Here is a 25,644-nt window from a genome sequence, read left to right on the forward strand (position 1 = left end):
AAAACAGGCCTCCTCATCATCAAGCACGGGGGGTCGACTGTCCTTTGACTGCACATGCATAAAAAAGCAACTTTATTGGGACTTTGAAAAAGAATCGCCTATAGGTTCTGGATTTTTTGCCTATGATATGAAGGTATTAGAACTTGATTTTCATTTATTAAGAATAACTTTATTTAGTGCACATCTTTTTTCTGAATGGAAATTGTACACGACTTAAAACATAAAAATAACATTTTTATGAGTCAGTGACACTGTGAAACATAGATCACACAAACAGGTGTGGAAGCGTCCACGTGGCCTTCTGGATCTACATCATGTGATTGAACAGCTTTGGCCAGATTCTCCAGCTGAGTTATGAAACTATGAATCTCTTCAGCAGAACTGTGAGTCCAAGCCAGGGGCAGGTGCTTGGGAACAGGTTTACGATCTGAAATTAAAACAACCCGTTAGAAGACTTGATAACAGATGACGTCTGAGCTCATTAAAGAGGGTTGAAGAAAAATGCAAGGTACTTTTTCTGATTTGATAAAGACTGCCTTCTGTCGTTGACCTCACCTTGGAAAAACTGCCCACTGGGTTTTCTAGCAGCAGCCCTGGACAGGGCTAACCAAACAACTGTGTCTGCTCCTTGGTCTACACTGCGCAATCTGTCCCCCATCATCTGATGGAACTGAGGCATTGCTGTAGAAACAGCTGGAAACAAAACAAAGAAAGATAAAATGTTTGCACAAAATAGAAATTTTCGAAAAATGTTTGGTTATTTAAAAGATGCTACATAAGGAAAGCACTACATAAGGAAGGAAGAATATAAATGAAAAGAAAAATAAGATTACAAAAATATCTTGAAGGTACTCTTAGGGAACCTGAAATTTAAATGTTTGTCAACAACTATTAATGTGACAGAAAGAACTGCATACTCATTTTTTTTATTTGCTTATTCTGATTGTGTCCATTGTGTTTATGAATGGATGTTTCACACTTTTTCTGCTTTTAACTACATCAACAGACTTGATGGATCACACATTGTGCTAAATGGTGAGGTCTTAAAAGAAGGAAGAACTCATTTTGAGATATTTGTGCACTGTTTTGAGACAGTACCTGGAGTATCAACCCAGCCGGGATGCATGGCAGAAAAGTGAATGATAGGATTGACATTAGCCCAGTGTTCTGTTAGCACCACCTGCTGTCTCTAAAAAGAAACGAAACAACACTTTGTTATCTTCAATAAAACATCCAGATCTCTCCTTATATCTTTCCAATCGAATCTTTCTACTTAACAAAACACAGTACCTGTCAAATGTATTGTACACCTGGAGTTTTTTCACTTTTTTCCTGGTCACAATCACAAACTTTAGTGTATTTTGGTGGAATTTTACGTGATACACTAACACAAAATTCAGCATAATTGTGAAGTGGAATGAAAATAATGGTGGTTTTTTTTTACAATGAAAAATCTTAAAATGTGGTGTGCATTCATGTTTAGCCCCTTTTCTCTGATACCCTTTTAAAAAATATAGTGCAAACAACTACCGAGCGGTCCACCTGTGCATAATGTATTCCCTGTATAAATACAAATGCTCTAGGCAGATCAGGAATGAAGATCATCTGAAAATGAAAGGAGTACAACCCAACTGCAAATCTACCAAGAAATAGATGTCCATCTAAACTTATAGTCCAGGTAAAGAGAACATAAATTAAAGAAACAGCCAAGAGGCCAGTGGTAACTCTTGAGGAGCTGCAGCTCAAGTGGGAGAATCTGTTGACAAGACTACTATTAGCTATGTACTCCACAAATATGGATTTATGGAAGACTGGAAAGAAGAAACAGGTTATTTAAATTAAAGCTTTAAGAAGTCACAGTTTGCCACAAATAAGCTAAGACAGCATTGAAGTTTCAGCGTCATGCTGAGGGGAATGCTTTTATTCAGCAGGTACAGGGAAGCTGGTTAGAGTTAATAGGAAGATGGATGAAGGTAACTATAGTACTTTCTTTCCAGTTGCTGGAAAGAAAGAAGTTAGAGGCCTGGGGATCCAGAAAGATTTTCCTGGACACTACTCATGTAATATGATGGAGCCTGAGCTATTTTCATTAGAAGAACTATAACAAATTAAAAACTCTGCATTCTTCTTCAACGTCACAATTTTGTGCCACTCTTTGTTGATCTATCACATACAATTCCAATAAAATATATTGAGGTCTGTGGCTGTAAATGTGAAGAAGTTCAAGAGTTATGAACACCTCCTTTCTTAGGTATAAATATTCTCCTTGTCTTACCTTGTTCTGTGCATAGACCATGATGCCATCAAAGTGGGCCTTCTCTGACTGCAAATCATCAGCTCTGAGCTTCTGGACCAGCATGCCCCCTGAAGACACAGTGATCTAACAGACGAGGGAGTAAACAGCAACAGCAGTGTGGTTAGACAACAGCCACTAAAGCACAGACAAAAGTGGCATTATGCAGTCCACATGATCCAGATGAAGACTCTGTTTGTGAGTATTTATGCATGAAATCGTACCACTCTTGGATCTTGGCTCTTCTGTAGAAGTGGTATGAGGGTCTGGGTGAGAATATACACCCCTGAAGCAAAGAAAATAAAGTGAGTTGAAAGACTGCAGTGCCGTAGGAAGACACATTTTGTATGTTACAATCAGCTTTCACCCATGGTGTTGGTGGCAAAATTCATCTCCAGGCCCTCTGCATTCAGCTCTCTCTTGTGCATCATACAGCCTGCATTGTTTATCTGCCACATTATTTTAAAACACTCATCAAACTAGACTTTCAATGTAAAATGAAGAAAAGATTTGCGATTAATATGTATGGCAATGAATAAGGAGGAAAACGAATGCCTACCAAGACATTCAGGGATGGATACTCTTTCTTGAAGCCCTCAGCAAACTCCCAAACTTTGCGAGTCTGGGACATGTCAAGGATATGGATGTATACCTCCTACAACAACCAAAGTATTGTAAGTTTTTTTGGCAATTTGATGTAAGGGTCGTTCAAGTCTAAGTCACTCACTGTGTTCCCAGACTCAGAAACAATCTCTGACTTGGCTTCTTCTGCTCTGTCTTTGTTCCTGCACACCATGTGGACTGTCCCACCTGAGCAGCAACAAATCATTCTATATTTTGTAACAGAATGACACCATATTGTGACAGAGAGTGCAACACTTTAGCTGCTACCTTTCTTGGCTAAAGCCATGGCTGTTGCTTTGCCAATACCACTATTGGCTCCAGTGATCATGTAAGATCGCCCAACAACAGAGACGTCAAAGTCCTTGGTCTCAAAGTCTTTAGACTTGGCTTCATATCCCTTTCTGTAAGAAAGGAAACATACTAATCAATGGTTGCATCAAAGGAGTATTGATTACTTTAAGAGAAAGGTGAAAGATTCACTCATGTTTTCAGTTGTAGAGCAAATTTGACACATAAAATCTGCTTTATAGGCAAATTATAAAGAAAACTAACACAGTATGTGAAGCGAGTAAAAGAAAATACTGTATAAAACAATAATTAAGTAAAGAAAGTATCAAAATAATCAAACCAGATTTTTTTTAAAGTTCATTGTCCTGGACAAATCTTACTTGTAGAGACTGTTCCAGAGGTTTGGTCCTGCATTTGAAATTCGTCAAGGGATTTAATTATTCTACATGTTTAGCTGGAATCAGGCCTGGGTGTGGCTAGTAAAATTCAACCCAGCTTTATAAAAAGTGGTTAATCACACTAAATTCACGATTAAACATGGGGATGAGTTCATTTTCACATAGGGCCAGATTGGTTTGGATGGCTTTCTTTCTCCTTGATAAATGAAATCATCATTTGGAATTTGCATTTCGGATTAACTCAAATTATCTTGGTCTTATATTAAAAATGGCTTATATTAAAACAGAAGAAATACTGTACTGTAGGGAGCAAAATATTTTTTCACAGTGCTATAAATGGAACAAGTAGGACCAAAACCATTCGAGCTCAGTGCCCTTAATACAAACACAACTCCAGACAAGATAAAAGAATATTACGTTTCACTCTGTCAAAAACAGAAGTCAGGTCTGAAATCACAAACAACAACAAAAAACAAGCTACAGCTAAAAACAAGTCAATAAAAACTTTAAAACTTGCTCATAAACAACCTTCTCCAAGACTGACAATCTACACTGTTTAGCTCCCATAGAGATGTGTCATCCTCAAGCCACATGAGCTGTCAATAGAACTATTGTGATTGCACATAAAGGCCAGTTGGTGTTGTGATTTGTGCCACACAGTAATCAGTCTTTTGATTTGCCAGTTAGGCAACATTTGCAATTACAGAATAATTAGACGAAATACATCTGAGTCGTCATAAATTCAAAATTCTGTTTGCCAGCAGTAAGAACTAACAGCCCAGCCTATAATAAGCATATTTTTGATATTTATCCTGATCTCAGAGCAGCATTAAAGCGATATTGTGGCTACTTACCTTGTGTACTGTTGGATCCCATTCAAAAACCAGATGGTGTTTCGGTACAGAGACATGATGTGAAGTGGACAACAGAGCAATGGACCAGTTCCCCCCTGTTCCTTTCACAACCACTGAGACAGATTGGCATCACATGAATCAGATGCAGGAGCAATATGCTGCTCCCTATCGATCATTAGTTGGAATAACACTGAAACACGCTCGCCGACACACAAAAGTTAAACTTTCACCAGTTCATTCATTTACATGTCACGCAGCGTGCTCCTGACTGAGCGGATCCGCGCAACACAGAGCGTACAGTGACCAATCCAGATGCTCTGAAGCTGCGATGACGCACCGCTCCTCTGGAGGCCAGCAGGGCGGAGTTAAACGGGGTTTTTCTCGCTGGTTGGCATTTCGAGTAGGACCGATATGTGTTCAGCTGGACAGTTTGACCCTTTGTGAGGGTTAAAGTGCATGTTTTCTATTTTTTTGGTAGTGTTTGTAACTCTTCGCCCGCGTCAAAATGGTAAGTGTTTTTAAAGGCTGGTTGGTGCGCATGACCGTGGCTGAAAAGTGGCGTCAGTCTGCTGTTCACCTGTCGCACCTGATAACAGGTAGCTAACTCTGGACCCTGCTACTTGGTCACTTCCTTGAACATCGTAGCGGGTTTGTTCTAATCTGGCTTCCAAAAAGCTGTGATATTTGCTCTGTTTTATGGAATTTGGTCCAATTTTGAGACAAGGCGGAGGTAAGGTGTTGGTTTCCTATACCTGCCGATGCACTCTTTGAAACAGGTTTCGTCACTTTTCTGTAGGTGTCCCGCCCGTATGGCAGTTTAATACTTTACATAATAATTTGCCTGTTGGGTGACAAGGAACACTCACAAAACCAGTCGTTTTTATGCTTAATGTTAAAATGTGTTGTTGTACAGTAAGAAAAATGCTGCTAATTTAGCTTTTGTTATATTAATGTTATTTCGTGACTGTTTTTAAACACTGGAAATACTGGTATGTCTTCTTATTGAGGCCCTTTTCAATTCTGTCATTGTTTTCCGTAGTCTGTGTTGCTTTGTGGTGGGGAAAGGGTATTCAGGACCAGGACCAGCCTGATTATATGGGGCCCCAAGTAGATTTGGATCTTATCTCCAGTCAAGCCACCACAGCATCAGTAATATCTGTTTTGAATGGTCCAAGCTTGATTGTTTTTATGTTGTGCATTTGAAAAACCCTATATTTCTGAATTTACCATTAAGTCAACAATTAACATCACAGGGTTTGGATTTACTCTCGAATTATTGACTTCATGTTATTTATTATATTAAAGCTTCTTCTAACAATTTTTTTTTATTATATCACAACATATTTTTCCTTTTAACTGTAAAATATTGAATTTGTTCCTGCCACAAAAGTGTAAACAGAAACTGTGTGCAAGTCCAGCACAAAAAAAAAATGTGCACATTGAAATCCTGATTATTTATATATTTATGAAAATGTCTGGACATTCAGCCTGTTTTAATAAAAAATATGATGAGTTTGAACCGAGACAAAATATGCATTTTATTTATTTTTTTACAAGAAAAAAGGAGAAATATCTGTTTTGTTGTACCCTTTAGCTTTTCATCAGTAGCCCCTGGATGTTGTCTCTTCAAATATCATATAACTGTGTTTGTGCTGCTGTGAATCACAGAAATGATACGCAGCAGACCTCCCGTTTATCATAACCTAACTTGAAGGACGCCCATACTTCAGACCTCTTAAGCCTTTGAAAAAAGTTTGTATAAATTGTGCAGAGGTAGGTAGAGAACCCAAGTATTGTACTCAAGTAAAAGTAGGATTACTTCAACATATTTTACTCAAGTAAAAAAAAAAAAAAGACCATCCAAGAAATTACTTAAAGTAAAAAAAATATTTCATTAAAAGGCTACTCAACAATTGAGTAACTGATCTGATTTTAATATTTAAAAATGATGAAGCCAGACAAAAATATGAAGTTATGTGGAAAAATAATATAGTTGCAGAATAACAAATTCAGGCAGAAGGAACACTTTTCTAAATCAAACATTTTCAACATCATAGTCATGTAACCAATACTTCAAGTAGGCAATGTATATATGTTTAAACAGTGCAAAGTACTTCCAGTGACTATACTGTTTACTGTTTATATTAACTTGACCTCCAAATGGTGCAACGAGCTCAGCAGATAGAAAATAACATTAAACCAACAAAGCCTGTGTACAAACAGAACGTCTCGCTGTAACATAATCTGTAGGTGTGTGTCTGTGTCTGGTGCATTTTGTGTTACAACAAACTCGATTTTCAGTCAGTGAAATTACTCGCTGTGGTTAGGGCAGCCAAAAATCTTACTCAAGTGTAGCGATACTTCCCAAACATATTACTCAAGTAAAAGTAAAAAGTAGCATGCAGTAAAACTACTCCTAAAAGTACATTCTTTTCAAAGAGTAATTTATTTAAATATATAGTTATTACCCATCTCTGAAGTCAGGTTGACACTTGGTCATCGTTTCATCATTTTTACATCATCGTTTTGAAATTATTACTCAGATGGTCATATGGAATGACAGCTGCTGGACTTAGCTGACCTTACAGAGGGCCCACACAAAACTCAACACTAACCCCCGCTGACTGCAGCCAGGGGGCTTCATGCACCACAACTGTCACTTTTCTGGAAACATTGAAGAAATTGAAAACGACAAATTCATTTAAACTTTGTGTCAATATTTTTGTCAAGGAATTATTACAGTCCAAGTCATTAGTTATCATGCCTAGTTGGAGCAACCCTTATGTAAGTTGCTGTTAATAAATTGTGAAGTCAAGGTTATTTCTCTGACTACTCATTTTATCTGGGAGTACAGTGTTTTAATATAGACTCAGCAGAGCCTGGAAGGAAATCAGTTGTCCTTACAACCATACATGGAAAATGATCATTTACTGATGCATGAACCAGCACAGACTCGTTAATAAATGAGCTAGTAACATGAAATTGTAACTATTTTCATAATTATCAATATTTTCCTTGGCATAGTTACAACTTCCACATTTATTAAATTAATAAAACAATTTGTAGAATACTGAATTCTTTTAAATTTGCAATTTCTTATGTTTATAAACGTAACTGCAAATTTAAACTGCAGACATCTGTGTTGTGTGAGAAGTTGACCACTCTTGGGGGCCCTCTGCTGGCCCTGGGACCCTCAGCAGCAGCTTAGATTGCTTATGTCATGGGCCAGCTTTGTTCAGTGTTTTCATTAAAGTATAATTAGGTTTAAAGTTCTGTAATGAAAACAAACATTTAACAGCCATGTAAAAGTGTATAACCCAATGAATGCAGTGGTGTAGAAACTGCATTATTTTGTAAATGAAAAGCAGCATTAAATTAAGTTACTAAAAGTAAAGTACACCAGCTTCAAATATAGTTAGCCAATAAAGAGCTGGCCAGCAATTATAAGAAGGGCTCGATGGCTACAGTGGCAATAAAATCTTTTCCTTTTGATTATTAAGAAGAGTGTAAATGATTGACATTCCATTTTTAGTAAAATTTAAATAAAACATATTTTATCCAAAATTGACACTCCTTTACATTGTTTTATTGTCTTTTTAGAGATGTCTGGCTTATTTGCAATTGGAAACAAACTTCTTGGTTGAATGAAAATAAATTAAAATTTACCAGGGGGATGAATAATTGTGGTCTTTTGTGGAATTTTTCAAATGTCCTAACAGATCCCAAAGGACCGCCAGCGGGGCTCAAGTCTTTGTGTGGTTCTGAATTAGTAGTGAGCCTTCAATCAGCTATATTTTATTAACCCATTATTACTGAGTGAATAACTAATCGTGGCTATATTAGGTTTGACGTGTGCTTCGCTTTTGATCATTCAGACGTAACAAATTCTTCTGCTTACTGGGTCTGTGTTATTAGATGCGCTTCCTGTTGCTCTTCAGTCGCCAGGGGCGTCTGCGTCTGCAGAAGTGGTTCACAGCTATGTCAGAACGTGAGAAGAAGAAGATTATAAGGGAGATGACAACCATGGTCCTGGCAAGGCCACCGCGCACCTGCAACTTCCTTCAGTGGAAAGACCTGAAGATTGTTTACAAGAGGTGAGTCATGTGGTCACATGTCTGCTCAAGCGGCTTAAATTTGTGGAGGGGTTATAGCGGGTGGATTTATTACAGTGTTTCTCTCTGATAGTTAAGCTATATTGGGTAATATTTGTCCACCACCACCTACAAACGTGTCTGTTCTCTCTTCTTGTTAGGTATGCAAGCTTATATTTCTGTTTGGGCGTGGAGGACGAAGATAATGAGCTGTTGGCCCTGGAGATTATTCACCGCTATGTTGAGCTGCTGGACAAATACTTTGGCAATGTATTTCACTCTACATCTATGAAAAAGTTTCCTTTTAAGCTGCATATACAGTGCCAGCCACACATATTGGCATCCCTGCTGTCATTACTTTGTACAACACCTTTTGCCAGTAGAACATTTCACGTGGGTGGAGTCTGCAGAGAGAACAGTCTTTGACTATTCGTCTTTGCAAGATCTCTTACGATATTTCAGGGCACTGGGTAGGGCTGTGTTAAGAAAAATAAATTTTCCAGTTCTGAATCGATTCTCATATTAATTCCTAAAGATCGATTCATATAACCAAAGATCGACTTTTTTTTTAAAAGTGCATTTTCCACTGTGAGCTTTAATGTGTGAGCCAGCAATTCCGGCTCCACTCCAGTAGGTGGCGGTAATGCACCAAAAAGCTGTTTGCCAACCGCCACGATACAGGAAAAAAAGAAAAATAAGGAGAACACCACCATACGCGGGTTTGCTGTCCCAATACCCACACTACACCCTACGCCCCTCTATGAAGTGTTTACTTTGTACAAGTGCATGTAGGGGTTGAAGTGCGCAGGTCACAAGCGTGCAAAATTGGAGAATTGGGACAGTAGGGATTACATCATAACTGCAACATCAAAAAGGGCAGGAACCGGCGCTGTTTTCACAGTCTTGCTGCTAAAAAAACGATTTAAAACTGCAACAAGCAATTGTTTTGAGGAGAAGAAAGTGCAGGAAGAGAAGGAGGCTTATACACCAGACTCTCGCTGCGCCAGTGTTTGTTTGAAAGGTAACTTCAGTGTTATGGCCTACTGACTGCCCAGAGTCACTCTGAACCCAGTGGTTTCTTACAATGTTGAGCCTGGAAAACAATTTTAAAAAAAATTGTCGGCTTGCTGTCTAAAGTTTACGCAGTTCTTATTATTCCGATTTGATGGCTGGTTACGTTGACGGTTGTGATTGGTTTTTGCTCAGAACGTCATCTGCAGCAGTGAATTGTGGGTAATATACTTTGGCGAAGTCCGCTTAGATGCGGGCTTCGCCGAAGGGCGGATGTGGGGCACAAAGGGGGCGGGGCTAAGGACCACTTTGGAGAATTGGGACACACTCGAACCCATCAACGGGATCGCGCAATTCAGTGACACAAGGATGGAAGTGCGAGTATTGGGACAGGGCCTAAGACGGAGTTTTAACATGGTGTCGGGCCATTCGGGTAATGTTAGCCAAGCCCTGGCGTTAAAAACGCCCGACACACTCAAAGCCCCTTTCTGGCAATATTTCGGATTCAGAGTGGACAAAAGCAAGGAGATTTGCAAGACATGCCGAGTAGAAGTGAAATATTGTGGAAATACGTCCCAATTTATTTGTGTTTGTACTTACAAAGGCAATGCCTTTGTATTTTCTTTATAGAATTCAAGTTTACACGTCAAAGTTTACATTTTTGCACTTTAAAGGCAACTAAATAATACTTAAGTACTTGAAGATTTACACAAATGGTAAACTGTTCTGCATCTTTTTGTTTTTTAGACTACATACAATACTTTTTTGTTTGTTATTTATATACAGTGTCATGACTTTTTATTTTGAAACCAGCACTTTGTTTACCTTAACCCTGGCTCAGAATGTCAGGTTTTGTTTATATTGACAATTAAAATAAAAGTGCATTTGTATTTAACAGAAACATCTTTAAGGTGAATTTTTACTGTCATATTTTACCAGGTTAGTGTCCAAATAGCAGCTGTAGATATCTCTGGTGTGCTCTGTTTTCTACCCTGGATCTGTTTGGGTATTCTGCCCTATAGCATATTTGTGATAGCAACTGTTACGACATTCAGTAAGATAGTTTAATCCTTACAGCCACCATTAACTACCATTACTTTATTAATTCACTTTTGAATGTTAATATAATACTAGTATCAATATGTTTCATAACTACATTGTCATGTAATTCAGGTAACAGCTTAAAAAAATGTAACACCAGCAATCCAATATTGAATTGGATTGAATCGAATCGATAAGAATCGATTCTAAATCTTGAGAATTGGAATCGAATTGATTCTTGAAATTTGAATCGAATCGATTCTTGAAATTTGAATCGATACCCAGCCCTAGCTCTAGGTCTTCTCTCATGTTTTTCAACTCACCCCCTGGTTTTTTAGTGGATTTAACTTGGGGGAACTTAGATGGCCATGGAAGAGAGTTTATTTAGATTTTGGCGGACTATTTCTCTAAGTTTACCCTATGTTCTTGTTTGATCCTGTTGAAAGATCCAATGATGACTAAATATAATAATAATAATGTTTACAGTTAAAATCATTCACTTCCCATCCAGTCCCCCGTCACCTTAGGTGTCCCCCAGGGCTCTGTTCTGGGGCCTCTGTTGTTCATCATTTATCTTCTTCCCCTCGGTTTGATTTTGCACATACATCATATTCACTTTTACTGTTATGCACGATACCCAGCTCTACCAAAGCCAACTCCATACTTCCACCTTTGTCCCTTACCGATTGCCTCCTTGAAATAAAATCCTAGTTCCCCTCAAACTTCCTTAAATTAAATTCAAATAAAACTGAACTTCTCTTAATTAGCACAAATTCTACATTAAACAAACTTCATAACTTCTCTATTCTTATCAATGACTCCTCCATTTTTCCCCATCTTCAGGTAAAGAGTCTGGGTGGCATCCTCAGCAGCACCCTTTTCTTTTGCCTCCCATGTCAACAATATCACTCAGTCTACCTATTTCCGTCTTCCACAGTCCTTCTATCATTCCTCAGTCTACTGCTGTTCTTGTTCACAGTCTGGTCACCCGTTTAGATTATTGTAATTCTTTTCTTTTCGACCTTCCACATAAAACCCTTCATAAATTACAACTGGTCCAACACTCTTCCTTCAAAGCTGTCCACAACCTCGCCTCTCCCTGTCTTTCTGACCTACTTCACATTGCTACACCCGCCTGCACCCTCAGATCTTCTTCCTCTATTCATCTTACTGCTGCCCCTGCCAGAGCATTCAGTCACTCTACGTTCCAGCTCTGGAACTCACCCCCACCTGATCTATGTAACACAGATACACTACCACATTTTAAATCAAAACTCAAAACCCATCTGTTTTAACTAGCTTACTCCCTCTGATCATAGCTGCATAGTTGGGGGTGTGTCTATTTTAAATTGTAACTTTTTACTTTATTAAAAAAAAAAAAAATTAAATATTGTATATCGTTTCATGGTGTAAGGTGAGTGTCAAGAAAGGCGCCTATAAATAAAATGTACTATTGCCTACCATACTTTAAAGTTGGTATACGGTTGTTTTCCACATATTCATCTTTTTTCTAACACCAGATCTGAGGTGCTTGCTGCACAAGAGCTCGATCATAGCTCAGACCATAACACACGGTTCTAGTTAGACCCCCAGTAGTAGTAGTAGTAGTTTAAGACACTCCATGTTTAGGTTTGAGATGGTCGGATAGAAAAGGTTTTTTTTTTTTTTTTTTGCTGGCATCACATCTAAACAACAGGATGGTTTGTAGATGATGTCTAATGCAGGGGTCTCCAACTCCAGTCCACAACGGCCACAATCCTGGAACTTCTAAAGGCATCCCTTTTCTACGCATTTGAATTAAATGGATGGCCCATCTCCAGGCCTTTGCAGAACATGATTAAGTAGATAAGAGGTAATTCTACCATTTATTTGTATGTGTTGGAGGAAGGATGTATCTAGAAGTTACAGGAAAGTGACTGAGGTTTGGAGTTGGAGACCCAACTTGTCACCTAGTAAAATGAGCCACTGTGTCACACCAAATTTACACACCTGGTAAACAGAAAGTAATGGATTACGTATTAGTCTAGTCAACCTAAGAAAGCATGCGTTTAAAAGGGGTACCAATAATTGTGCCATCTATGAATTTATTAAAAACAATTATTTGCTAATGTGTTTTTACCCCCCACCCTTACTAAATGTACTCAAATAAGTTTTTTTTTTCGAACTTCTCACTGAAATAAAGTTGCTTCAACAAAAGTTTATTTTATTTTAAAGCTGTTTAAACGTCTTTTAAAAGGAGTAGAGTGTCAATAAATAATGTGGCTGACATTGTATTTACTTTTTTATATTTTAAATATTATAATGCAGTAATTATAATAATTTTTTTTTATAATTACTTTATAAATGTGTTCTGCTCAGGTGTGTGAGCTGGACATAATCTTTAACTTTGAGAAGGCCTATTTTATCCTGGATGAGTTTTTAATGGGAGGAGAGATACAGGAAACCTCTAAACAGATTGTGAACCGCGCCATTGAATCCTCAGACATGTTACAAGAGGTAAGATGCATGAGCACACAGACACACACACCAAAATAGTTTTTTTATTCTGGTGCTGTGTGAGCATGTAACATCTGTTGCATGCCTCAGTGTTGTTAAAGCAATAGTGACGCATTTTTAGATGGTCATTTGTTCTTTTGTGTGTGTGCGTGCCTTATTTGTTTGATTTTGATGAAGTTGTGGTTGTGGGGTATCCAAATCTACAAAATTGGGTGTTTAAAGATTTCTCAGCATCAACACTTCCTTTAAGTGCTCTGAAATGAGAGTGTACGTTCAGTGAGTGAATGTAGTGCAGTTAGTTTCCATTAGTGAGTTCCTTTAATAGTGGTGCAGCTCAGTCCCTGCTGTGTCCTGCCTTCCTCATAGCTTAAGGACTTGTGGATGTTAGAGGTCCCTCCTTTTTCATAGATTTGTGCTTGTGTTGCTGTTTGTCTTGCCCCTCCATTCTAGCGTGAATATCTGCCTCTTCCTCAGCCAGGGTTATTGCAAGCGAGAGGCAGATTCTGCTGGAATTTGGAGTAAACTTTAGTGTTTTCCTGATGCTTCCTGCTCCCACCCCTTCCTCTGCATTCATGGCTCTGCGTGGTATGGTTATAACCTAACTGGGTGTGTTGTCCTGTGCTTCTGAGTAGGGCTGACTAACACTTTTAATCTAGAGTTGGATTATGTGCAGTCTAGCCTCCCAATATTCATTTTGACCATTATCGCTTCAGGATGACCACAGTGAGTGGTATGAGGTGGAGCTGTTTGGATGACCTTGAATATGGACAGACAGGTTAGATGCTCTGCTTGTGTTAGTTAACGTGCTGTGTGTTGGCACTGAAATGAAGGTGATGCGTAGGCGTGTGCCTGTGAATATTAAAAGATTAAATGTATTATTTGGCAGGTTTATAATTTAAACAAAAAGCTGATATTTTATTCTTTGATGTGCCTTCTTCTCAGACCATGGAGGAATATATGAGCAAACCTGCGTTTTAACTCATGGAAAAGGAGGACATTGACATCGTGGAGGACTCCACAGGCTGGATGTAAACGGGTCATGAAGTTTCTAAAAATGACTTTGCTTTCATTGTTTTGTTTTTTTTTTTTACTTTGGAATGGGCAGGATTACTTTTGTTACTTGTTTATACTGAATTTAAATTACATCGAATTAGAGGATGATAGAGGATGGTTTTGGTCGCTTGTTTTTCTTTTTGAAAATTATAATTGTGTTTCACTAATATTAAAATCATGTGTTTAATATTTTCAAAGATATTTTCACTATAAAAAAAACTTTTGTTTAAAGTGTGCTACTCAGATGTTTCACTCAAAATTACACAATATTGTTTTTCTCACCAGCAAAATGTCTAATTATAAAGTATTTCTTAATATTTTTAATCTATAAATCCTAATGATGCTTAAGGTTATTGGCTGGTATATTGAGCAGCTGTTCGTGTGAGTTTTTACAGTGTGCATTTTATGATTAAAATGTATATTTTGATACAAAAAGGCTGTTATTTTTTATGTCTCACGATTTCTCAAAACTGTTTGTGTTTTATTTTCGTTTATCAATAAGGCAACACAGCTCAGCAAGAAGAAAAATAATACATCTGATGCTTTATTCATCTGTGATCGGTCACACGTTGAACATGTACAAAATGGTTTAAAAATGAGCATACATAGCACAACCACTGTTAGGCCAATGACACAGAGCTTTGCAGTATGAAAGGGTTAGAAGGCAGGCGACGGTCTGATATTTAGACTTAGAAATAATTACTCGATAACATAAAATCCACTGACCCTGAAGCTGTGAAGAGTCACAACACTTGCCTTCAGCCCTGATGAACAATAATTACTTTCAAGTAAATCTTGACTTTTTCAAAGGCCCATTCAGATTGATACCTAATAATTTACATTTATATTCACATATGTTAATAAATAGTTCTACATCGATAAAAATAAGCCTTTTTTTAACCTTTACTCTGTTGGTTAAACTGTAGGGCTGTTGCAAATACCATAAAATGTAAACTTAACATCACACGACTTGAATTTGTCTGATTTGATTGTAGTTGTTCATTAGGCTTACTGAGAGCTCACATTTTCCAGATGAGATTTTTGCCTCACCAGTTGCACCTTTAATTTCCTGTGGTGCGAGTAGAATATTTCTAGGATGTTCTTGCAGCAAGTAGGGACAGTCATTGGTAAAATTACATTTTACTTCTAAAGTTACTATATGTATAATTTTAGTTAGTGATTATTAATACCAGCTATAGTTCATTTAATATAATAGAAATGTGTAAACTAGATCACATCCACCAAACGTTATTTCTGAGACAGTAGAAATATTACATATTCATAATAATGCGTCTTGCAGGGGGGATCAGATTACATCCCGGCAGCTTTTTTCTCAAGGCGCTCCTCCTCTTCGTTCGCGGTTTGCGGAGCAGAGGTTTTGTCCGTCGCCTCCTCCTTTCCCTGCACTTCTACGGGGTTCGCCTTCTCCTCCGTTTGCTCCTCGGTTTCCCTCTTGGCCACTGGCCGTGTCTCAGTGTCCGCTTGATCCATGTAGTCTTTCATGGCGCGCTCGTACAGCTCGTATGGGAACTGTCCCTTCTGCTGCGCCTGGGTATCCCGTTTGGTGATGGTGTTTGGGTACTCGGTAAGGATTTTGGCCGCAAGGTAGGTTGTCACCTCGTCTTCTACGTCGCCGTCTTCATCGTCGTCATCGGTGGCGTCGGCCTGACGCTTCAGGGGCATCTTGTTAAGCTCCGACAAGAACAGGTTCTCCCGGCGTCCGGAGGGGGGTGAGGTTTTAACCGGAACTGCAACACGGCTTGTCGCTGCTGAGATTCTGTCTGTGGATGAGGGGACCTTCATAGGTCTCTGCACAACGGGGTACTCGTTGCTGATGGTCTCCACCCCGATTATGTCCAAAAAGTCCTCTCTGTCCATGTCATCGGGGGCGGGCTTGCTCTTCAGCGGCAGCCTGCGGCTGAAGTACCTGATCTTGGGGGTCTGTCCGGCCGTGTAGCGGGTTAAGGTTTGAGGGTTGCGGTGGAGCTTCCTGAGCTCCTCTGTGAGCACCATATCGATAAGGTCCTGAGGAGGAACGTGGAGCTTGAGGGAAAGCTCCAACAGCTCCTTCACTGTCCGGGGATCCACGATGGAGGGGCGGATCAACCTTTTCCTCTGATCGCCGGTCTGATCCCTGTTCTGCGTCTGATCGCTCATCTCCAAGACCTTCAACAGGTAGTAATCTACGAGTTTAGTGTCATCATCAGCATCCTCTTGGTTTTGGTTGGCACGGCGTTGCATCTCCTCCCGCTCTGATTCCTCCTGTTCATTGAGCGCTCTATCCATCTCTTCGTGGCTCCTGTTCACCATCTCCTCAGTCTCTTCCCTCTCCTCCACGGGGACCCAGTCCTCTCCTCCAGCCACATCCTGACTAAAAGCGTCTTCTCCATCATCTCCGAACACACCTCTCTTCTGTCCGGGGGCTGCCGCCATCCTCCCCAGTTCATCGAAGATGGATCTGAGATTGGCTAGACTCTGGGGGGTGTACTGCTCGTCCAGATCTTCTGTTGCGCGCTTAGCTGCGTCTGTGTTCTCTTCATCTTCAAACATGAGCGGATACTTCTTGTGGGGTCTGGGGAAATTACCGTAGTCTGCTGGTGGGCTTTCCGGTGCTTCAGTGTCTTTGGTGTGGTGCCTGTGCGCTCGGCGGCCACTCCTGGGATCTTTCCCAGCCTGATCCTGGAGAGTCTTGAGCATCGCCTTCATCAAGTGTCCAGCGGTTATGCCCTGATCATGGATGCTGGGGGCAGGCTGACGGTCCCCAGGAACCTCATCTTGTTGCGAGGCGAGCTGAAGCAGAATCTTGAATTTTTCTACTTCGTCGTAATCCACTGGCTCAGATCGGTCCCCGTTTCGCTGCTTCAGGTTTTCGATGTACTCCAAAGCTTTGATCATATCGGAGCTGGGTGAAAAAGCAGCCGGTTGCCCTTCGTTCTCACCGCCTCGGAGCCTGTATTGGCGGGGGAGAGATGCAGTGTGCACGGCGCATCCGTGGAGAAGGAAGGCGAGCAGGACCACGGCTCCCTCCGCGGGCAACTTGTGATGGAAATGCAGCATTATAGGCAATTTTATTACCTGTAAAACGAGATCAGAACAGGTTTAGGAATCAGATCGGTAGGGATAGATGCGTTTTAAGTACTAAGTTAACCTCTAACGCAAAAGCGCGCTACCCTGTGTGTTTTGATCCAGGGTTTGTATTCACATCAGGGAGTTACGCTCCGCAAATTAAATGATGTGATGCTGAGTGCGTTGCATGTACATCACTGGATGACTCACTCCCTGCGTTGTTATGGGCAACCTCAGCATTACATTTACACCTGTTTAGTAACCTATAAAATCTAACATAAAACTTCTCGCATTTAACAGCCTGTAAGCAGAAACGTGTATTAGACACTAATTCTAGACTAAGCGTGTTAGTATCTTGAAACGTCTGATTTGAAAACGCGCAAAAACAAAGCAATCAAGCGTAATACATTCAGAAAGTATATTTATAAACTAATAATGGGTAAAACGAAAACATTGTTATTTTTGTTACCTTTGGTAATAAAGCTCAGACAGCAGTGAGGGTGTATGGCATCTCCTCAGGAACGGTGCTGATTCGCTTCTGTTTTCAGCACTTGGACAGCTCCTCCTGTTATATGAGGCACCACATGACCACCGCGTCATCAAACAACACACGCAAAAGCTGCTCCTAAAAAGTCCCAATAAATGATTCAGGTTTATGGTATGGCATACTAACGAGTCTGCTGTATTAAAAATAGACCTTGTGTGCTGTTTGCAGCACTGCACCTTTCTGTAGATGCTATAATGTAAAGATTTTTAACGATCTGGAGGAAAGCTGCGACTTGTCTCATTTAAAGCGGATATTTGTGTGAATATTCAGACTTTGTGGTATTTAAAATCACCTACTCAGGTTTTGCTAATCGGCATAAGTGAACAGTAGGGTAATTGAATGTTTACTATAATATTAATCTTGATTGAATTTTATATCTTATTTTACCTTTTTAAAATACGCTCTTTCTATGCTTTTGAGTATATATTGTATTGTGAAACATTGCTGTTTTAACACTAAATGTTTTTCTAACAGCCTTTGTTTTTTTTTCTCTCTCGTTATGATTTATTTTGACACGTATTGATGCATTTATGATTAAATGAAATTTTACCTTATCTTTCTCTGTTTTGCATCGTGGCATTTCAAGAGTTAACTTATCCAGCGATGACTCACAGGCTCAACGCACCGCGAAGCTGCTGTCGCAGTCCAGCAGCCTATCTATATACCCTTCATCCCCTCCTCTCTGCGCTGATGGTGATAAACACCCTCCCGCCGGCTGGGGACCAGAACCCCGGCATTCCGCAGGTCGACCAGATAAAGGGGCCACAGCACGCCGGCTGCCGTTTAAAGGTCAGGAATGGGCGGTGACATGGTTTATGGAGGGATCAAAAGATGTAATCAACACCTCTTTCGCTTAATATCTTCCAGCGAACATCTGTGATGATCACCATTGCATCACTATCATAACCGTCTGTAGCTGTGGGTCAAACACACTGGTTAAAATTACCCTATGTGTACGTTTCGTTTAATGTTGCTAAAGTGTGTTTCATTTCTTAATGATTAAATACACTTGGATAAGATTTATTTTTGTGATGCCAGCTGCTTTTCTTAATATTTTGCCTTATGCTGCGTTCGAGTTTTCTCGGAAGTCCGAGCTTGGATGTGAATGACGTCACTCCTGACGTCTTAGTTGCAAGTTGGAAAGCCAGTGGGATTGCTAATCACTGTGTTGCTAACTACTATTTGAAATGCAAAACGCCAGCGACGTATTTTACTCCAGTTTATGCGTTCTGACACTAAAAACAAAAATAGAGGTTAACACCGGAACTGTCGAGATTCCTATACCCCCTAGAACCGGCAGAGAAAGTAATTTTAAGTCCATTTCAGAAGTAGCTTACCTTAGTAATGAGAACGTTTCATAAATTCATACTGGAAAATGAGTTGACAGGCATTAAAACAAATGAGTGGAAAATTAATTTCACCACAAAAACAGTGACTTCACTTTCAATGATTTAGATAGCTATGTGCAGAAATAATCAAGCATTCATGACAAATATGGTAGAAAATACTTTTCTTTCTTTAAAAGATTTCATTGTAAGAGTAAATTGGTAAGAGATAGCATCATGCCTGAACCCCGTGTCCCACGTTTTAATTGATTAAGCTTAGAGAAGAAGAAAAGCTAAAACCTGAATGAGGAATGGAATTTTTTTCCATCATATCATCAAGGTAATTGTAATTTTTTACAATATTATACAGATCACTGACCTCATTCACTTTGGGCTTTTACTACATTTTGTGTGGCAGCCATATTGGATAAGAAAGTCAAGGCTGCTCGGCAGTCTCCTAACTTACTTTGTCAAATATCTGATTTCAGGGCCCGTGGTTGTTGCATTTCCATCTGAGAACTTGGAAGATCTGACTGTCAAGTACAAATAAACCCATAATCAGTTGCAAGTTGGAAAACCAGTGGGATTTGCAAAATGTTAAGAAAAAAACAAGCTTTTTATGCTGTATTTCTCTATTTTATACATTCACATACTAAAGGAACATGTTCTCATAATGTAGAACTATGTGTGGCATTGGTTTAACGAGATAAAAACTACCAGTAGGGCTCATAAATAGTTTATACCTGCAACTTCTACAATTTATGTACAACATCTACATTGAACTTGGAGCTGCTCAAATTGTGCATTTTGTTCTTCCCAAGTCGGGTACTGCATGTTTAAAGCCTAAGGAAAGGGAAAGAATTGTAAGAATTATCCTTCAATGTTTGAACACATAAAATGGAGAAAAATACATTGCTATTGTCTTGATAGTTAGTGCCACAACAATAAAGAAATCATACTGTTTTTTTGGGGCTTGCAACCAGACATTGCTCAAGTCGGGCGTGATGTCATTCCCAGACCCAACCTTTGACCAATTGGGCAAAGCAAATACAGCCTTAGACTTACAACTTTCCTATTTGTATTTCCAAATTCAGAGTGTGTTCTTGTTGTATTTCTAACTGAGAACTCAGAAAATCCAACTTCAGAGTACAAATAAAACACACCATTATTGCCCTACAAGCACAGAAAGATAAGTTGTAGACACTCCAGATCTCAAGTATCAAGCTTCTAAATTGATTCCCACTATCAGGATCTTCTAACACCGTGCATACACATAAGTGCTCCTCCATATGTGCCATGCTCTGACTGTTTCACGATCTTTTCCATGTTTTCTGTGTTCCAAGTTTCCCTCCATGCTTACTAAAATATTAAAAGCAAAAGGTGCTAGATTAATATTTCCACTGCCTCCTCAGGGGCAATCACAGCATGGCATTTTGACCAAGGTGACGTCAATAACGCTGGAGGAGCTTTTTTTTTAATTGATCGTGCCTTTACCTGCTTGCCCTTTTGGGCTGAAGAGCCACAGAAAGCTTCCCGACATGAAGCACAATAATCCATCTTGTGTGAATGAGAGGGTAATCAAGTAATTGGTAGAGAAAGACAGAGAATGTTAGGCATGGTATTTTATTTGTAAGCTTTATACTAGAAGTTCCTCTATTGATCCTTTGATTTTATACGTCTCCATTCAGAAAAAGCCTTCATACTGATGAACACTCCACAATTACAGTCAACTCACGCCTCTAACTGATCATTAACATGACATCCTCTTGGTTTATTAAGAAAGTGATTATGGCCATTGTCTCCCATCGATATTATTGAACTAGAAGGTTTCTCCTACCCACACACACTAAAATGCAAATAGCTTACAGCTCATTTACAGATCATGACAGTGACTAATGAAAATGTCTTGGAGTGACTGTGATGGATGTTTTTCACACATTGGTAGCTGTGACAACAATAAATGACTACAAGTTTCTGAGTTGTCCATTTATAGTTTACACAGTGTAAAAATACACAAGCAGATAGAATTAGTTTTTATGTCTAGCTAAGCATAATTTGCCATATTGTTGTATACGTTTTTTTGTTTTGTTTTTGGAGATGTGCTACTTCTTTACGCATATATCAGCCATTATCTTGTCTTTGGATGAGTCATGGGAGGTGGCAAGCTGTTAAACATCTGCTGAGTTACTTTAGACAAAATTCAGATGTGTTTTTTTTATTTTTATTTGTTGTGTCTGTTATTTACCTAACTCCACTCCCCAAGTAGCACATATAATTTCACTGTTTCTCTGCAGTCATGTCTCAGTAGGCTCCCTGTGGTGGAAGATTTGCTGGATGAATCTTTGATTCCTCTCTGGGGGCTGAGATGGGCTGTCTGTGGGCATCGTTGTGGACCACTCACTTCATCACTCGTGAAAAAACAAAACAAGGTTTTTAGTAATTGGTGCTACTGAATCCGTTTTGTCTCATTCGTTGTCTACACTTCTTCATCTTTATCAATGAACATCACAGCAGAGTAGAGGGAAAATCATATGAATTAAATAAGGTGTTCACTCATTCTTATTGATTTTGTGCCTTTCATCACCTCCCCTTCAAACTCACCTTTGCCACCATTGGTGGAACCCTTAACAATTCCTATTATGTTGAGGAATATTTAGTCATTAACCCATGACTTTCCGCTTCCCTGGGATTTAATATAAGGTGACCAAGACACCCAGTCCTTTCAGACACTCTTCCAAAAGAAAAAGACAAGAAAAAAAAGGCCATTTGGGTAAGGCTATTGTGTGTTGATCATCATAAATCAAGAAATGGCTGCAAGAAAAATGGGTCACTTGACTGAAAATGTCTACCAGGATGCTTGGATAGTCTTGAAAAGTAAGTAATTTGGTTTCATCATTTTCGAAGAATGGAAAAAAATAAAGCAGAGAGTCCTTCTTCTGATTAATAATGAGTATAGTGGATTTTACAATGATATATTTTTAAATGTCATATCTTTGATTTGAAATATTACAAGTTGATTTTACCATGTTACTTATCAGTAGTTTGGTTTTTCACTTTTGGCTGAATGCACACTAAAAAGGCTATTTCACAAATTTTGTGGATTCTATACAACTTTTAGTTCCGGTTGAACTAGACCCCTTTCTCTGGGTCAAAATGTCAGTCAAAACACTAAAACTGCTATATTTTTCCACCACTCATAGGGAAGAGGATGCTAGTTGCAGTGGATCTGTTAGAGACGTGCTGCAAAAAATTCAGTGTGAGATTAGGCATCTGCTAAAAAGGGTTTTTGCACATCGTAACCAGATATGCGAACGAGTGCAGAGATAGCTTCTTTAATGGTATTCCAGGTCATGGGTGCTTTGTTCACATACAGCAAACTAAAGCTGCTAAATTGTGTTTTATAACTGTGGGTGAGCTACTCTACTGCTTAAAGCCCAACACTAGTTTCCATTTCACCCACCGGTTTAGTTTTCTGCATATAACAACAAAACAGTTGAGGAACTTTATACTTGTAGCAATAAACAAGTGGCATCTATCTGCCCTCAGCTGTTCTAATGAGAACTAGGTTCACATTATTATATACAGAAGTAAACAAAAGCTCTGCCAGAAACCTCCAAGAACTCTTCCAAACACATAATTATGTCATTTATCTATCTGTCTGAAGCGGTTTCATGATTCAAAGTCCTCTAATTCTATTCAGACAGATTTGTTCAACAGAGAAATATTAAATGTTGTCTCAAAAATAGAATCTCACAATAGTGTTTGCAGAAAGAAATGTAATTATGACATAGTTTGACAAAGAAATGTAATAAGTCATGAGCATAACGCACTGAACAAAATAAAGGCAATTAATTAGGACCATTTTTGATGTCAATAAAAAACTGTATTCTGAGAAAGAATTTAGAACACCTTCTGAAAGCCAGTCGTTTCCCCTTTGGCTAACATAGCTTCAGTCTGGTTGTTGTTGTATCCACCTACCTGTCTCTGACATCGCTCTGCTGAAAGTCCTCGTCTTCAGGAACAAGATGTTTGAGGGGTTACTTGCATGTACAACCTGATTCAAATCACCCTACAACATCTGAAAAGATAAAGATCTGGAGCTTAGTTAATGTGGAGGTGTAAAAATGTGTTCCTCACAGAACACCTCATGTTTTTAAACCTGCATTTTTTTCTGAAGTTGAAAAATGTGTTTTCTTCATTTTTAATTGAAAAATTATTTTACTTAAATCTCCCAGGATTGTTAAATTGATATTATCAATTTTCAGATGTTACTTCACTCTCTCTCTCTTTTACTTTATGTTTGTGCAATCTTTACTTAAACCATTGATCATAAACTCAAAGCATATCTGCAGGGATTCATGGTGTATCTGCAGTTTACCAAGTATACTGCTTTTGCTTACCTTTGTGTCAATCTTTTCGGTGGAGGAGAGAATAACACCAAAGACATGCGTCAAACCAGATGCTTATAAAAGCCAAACACACTCATAAAACTGTGCTATTTGTTCCTCTGTGTGGCTTTAAAGCTTCAAAAATATGCTCAAGGACCAATGAGTCATAAAGAAGCTGAAGTTGAGGATTTGAAAACACTTCAACATTTTGTCCCAGCTTTTCACCTTGAATAGTGTGGCTGCAAATTTAATAACGTCGTATAATTCCATGTTAAGAAACACGAAAAACAATAAATAACCACATGAGAGGGAGAAAAAAATGGCCACCCACCACTTTCACCTCCTTTTCGACCCACAAGAGCCTGAAGCTTGGCATGCCCGTTGTCAAGACATCTTTACAGCCAATGTCTCCATGGTGACAGTGCCTCAGAGCTTTTCATCTGCCTCCATTTTCATCTCCTTCCCACAGGTTTGTGTCCTTGTCTCCTTCATTAGAGTCTTCACTTTTTTTTTAAACCAGACACTTTCCCTAAGGCTTGCGTTCATTACTTTTTTTCTTCACCCGGTTGTAACCACCCAGCCCCTACTTCCCAATGTGCCAATTACAGCAGTGAATGCATGGTTCTTGTCTTCAGGAGGCAGGTGGTTCAGGTGTAAAGATGGGAGTGATTAGAGCCACAATGTGTAGGCTGAGCCATTAGCACAAAGGAGTGGACAGAAAGAGAAACTCCTGGTTCAGACCTACAAGGGAGAGGGAACAACAATGTTGTCATTGTCCATGCAAGAATGCAGCTGAAGTCCAGCCTAATGGATTCAATATCTCCCTAATTACATGAGTTGTCATTGCTTTTTTGAGGAGTAATCACCTTGTCTCTCCTTTTGTTTAAAATCATCAAACCAAATACATTTTTTTACTGTAAAACCCTTAATGACTAAATCCAGCCAATTGTTATGTGTTGTGCTAAAATTTCAACGTGTAACTTGTGAGTCGGTTTTTGTCTGTTAAGATACTTCTGTTTACAACCAGCTCACTGTTTTTTTTTCTTGCAAAAGTATTCACATCCCTTAAACTTTTTTATCACTTTACAACCACAGACTTCAAAGTATTTTATTGGGATTTTTTTTGTGTCATAGACAAGTAACTCAGTAGAGCGTAACTGTAAATGGAAAGACAGTAATACATGGTTTTCATCTTTTGCGTTTTTTCAAAATGACCTGACCTGAAGTATGCTGTGTATTTGTATTCAGCCCCTTTAACACTGATACAACCAACTGCATTTAGAAGTCACCTAATTGGTAAATAGTCTGATTGTGTATTATTATGTAACCTCAGTATGAATAGAGCTGTTCTGTGAAGGCATCAGAGGTTTGTTAGAGAACAGAGGTGGCGAGTACCTAGTTACATTTACTTGAGTTACCTTTTGAAAGAAAAATATATATTTCTAGTTATACTGCCCTGTACTTTTTACTTATACTTGAGTAATGTTATTTTGAAATAGAGCTACTCTTATCCAAAAACGTACCAGATACAAACATCCTTACAGTTTATTTTAAAGCGATACTTTTTGTATGTAAACAAGTTTGTTCTTATGTTATTTTGTATCTGCTCAGCTGTTTGAAGGTCAAGCGAATGTACAGTAAACAGTATGTATTATAACTGGAAGTATTTTGCACTGTTCTAATGTATACTCATGCTCTAACTAGTGTAAGTATTGCTTCATGAAAAAAAATCCATTTGGAAATGTGTTTCCTTTTGCCTAAATATGATAAAGATGTTTTAATCCTTTTTACCCATTAAAAAAAAAAAACATATTTATAATACCTTACTGGCTTTATGTTTTTGTCAGTCTAATTACATAATTTTAGCAAATTAAATTAGACATTATGATCAAACATTTACTTGAGTAGCTTTTTAATTGGCTACTTCTACTTGAGTAAAAATATATTGAAGTATTGCTACTCTTACTTGAGTACAAATGTTATGCTAATGTTAAATGTTAATGCTACTCTACCCACCTCTGTTAGAGAGCATTACTGAACCAGCAGCATCAAAACAACTGACGGGTCGGTGAAATTTATAGCAGGGTTAGGTTTTAAAACATCTGAGGATTTGAACAACTCTCAAAGTACTGTTCAGTTCAGTCATCAAAAACTGGAATTAGTATAGCG

At 38.8% G+C, this 25,644-nt stretch overlaps 3 protein-coding genes across 6 annotated transcripts; 1 reads left to right on the forward strand and 2 right to left on the reverse strand.

Annotated features, from left to right (window-relative positions):
- Positions 1-147: 147 nt before the first annotated feature.
- dhrs12lb (dehydrogenase/reductase (SDR family) member 12-like b) lies at positions 148-25,250 on the reverse strand. 2 transcript variants are annotated; one of them, XM_047367912.1, is made up of 12 exons: positions 23,807-25,250; positions 23,066-23,165; positions 21,333-21,495; positions 3,185-3,318; positions 3,021-3,103; positions 2,853-2,948; positions 2,661-2,742; positions 2,518-2,579; positions 2,276-2,380; positions 1,099-1,189; positions 556-693; positions 148-427 (listed from the first exon to the last, which is right to left on the reverse strand). In XM_047367912.1, exons 3-12 carry the CDS (start codon positions 21,356-21,358, stop codon positions 243-245), a joined length of 1,002 nt encoding a protein of 333 aa, XP_047223868.1. In that variant the 5' UTR covers positions 21,359-21,495; positions 23,066-23,165; positions 23,807-25,250; the 3' UTR covers positions 148-242. The 2 variants fall into 2 exon arrangements, with proteins under 2 accessions (XP_047223868.1, XP_047223867.1); XM_047367911.1 differs by lacking the exons at positions 21,333-21,495; positions 23,066-23,165; positions 23,807-25,250 and adding an exon at positions 4,458-4,674.
- ap1s3b (adaptor related protein complex 1 subunit sigma 3b) lies at positions 4,814-14,584 on the forward strand. Of its 3 annotated transcripts, none has more exons than XM_047367914.1 (6): positions 4,814-4,965; positions 8,373-8,551; positions 8,710-8,818; positions 12,959-13,096; positions 13,810-13,871; positions 14,039-14,584. In XM_047367914.1, the coding sequence occupies exons 1-5, from the start codon at positions 4,963-4,965 to the stop codon at positions 13,849-13,851; spliced, it is 471 nt and encodes a 156-aa protein (XP_047223870.1). In that variant the 5' UTR covers positions 4,814-4,962; the 3' UTR covers positions 13,852-13,871; positions 14,039-14,584. The 3 variants fall into 3 exon arrangements, with proteins under 3 accessions (XP_047223870.1, XP_047223872.1, XP_047223871.1); XM_047367915.1 differs by lacking the exon at positions 4,814-4,965 and adding an exon at positions 5,046-5,187; XM_047367916.1 differs by lacking the exon at positions 13,810-13,871 and having other exon boundaries at positions 4,816-4,965.
- On the reverse strand, positions 14,673-17,798 carry scg2b (secretogranin II b). Its single transcript, XM_047367910.1, has 2 exons — positions 17,685-17,798; positions 14,673-17,224 (listed from the first exon to the last, which is right to left on the reverse strand). The coding sequence occupies exon 2, from the start codon at positions 17,204-17,206 to the stop codon at positions 15,461-15,463; it is 1,746 nt and encodes a 581-aa protein (XP_047223866.1). The 5' UTR covers positions 17,207-17,224; positions 17,685-17,798; the 3' UTR covers positions 14,673-15,460.
- Positions 25,251-25,644: the final 394 nt, after the last annotated feature.

The sequence above is a fragment of the Girardinichthys multiradiatus genome, chromosome 6, assembly GCF_021462225.1.
Source record: "Girardinichthys multiradiatus isolate DD_20200921_A chromosome 6, DD_fGirMul_XY1, whole genome shotgun sequence".
Lineage (NCBI taxonomy): Eukaryota > Metazoa > Chordata > Actinopteri > Cyprinodontiformes > Goodeidae > Girardinichthys > Girardinichthys multiradiatus.

Bases quoted from the DNA above. Each gene is read 5' to 3' on its own strand.
- dhrs12lb (XM_047367911.1), bottom strand. From the start codon at position 4,513: ATGTCTCTGTACCGAAACACCATCTGGTTTTTGAATGGGATCCAACAG. The intron at 2,949-3,020 runs GTGAGTGACTTA...TGGTTGTTGTAG, and splicing joins TTTCTGAGTCTGGGAACACA to GAGGTATACATCCATATCCT. The intron at 2,381-2,517 runs GTACGATTTCAT...CTCGTCTGTTAG, and splicing joins AGAGCCAAGATCCAAGAGTG to ATCACTGTGTCTTCAGGGGG.
- ap1s3b (XM_047367914.1), top strand. The intron at 8,552-8,709 runs GTGAGTCATGTG...TCTTCTTGTTAG, and splicing joins CTGAAGATTGTTTACAAGAG to GTATGCAAGCTTATATTTCT. The intron at 13,097-13,809 runs GTAAGATGCATG...TTATCGCTTCAG, and splicing joins CCTCAGACATGTTACAAGAG to GATGACCACAGTGAGTGGTA.
- scg2b (XM_047367910.1), bottom strand. From the start codon at position 17,206: ATGCTGCATTTCCATCACAAGTTGCCCGCGGAGGGAGCCGTGGTCCTG.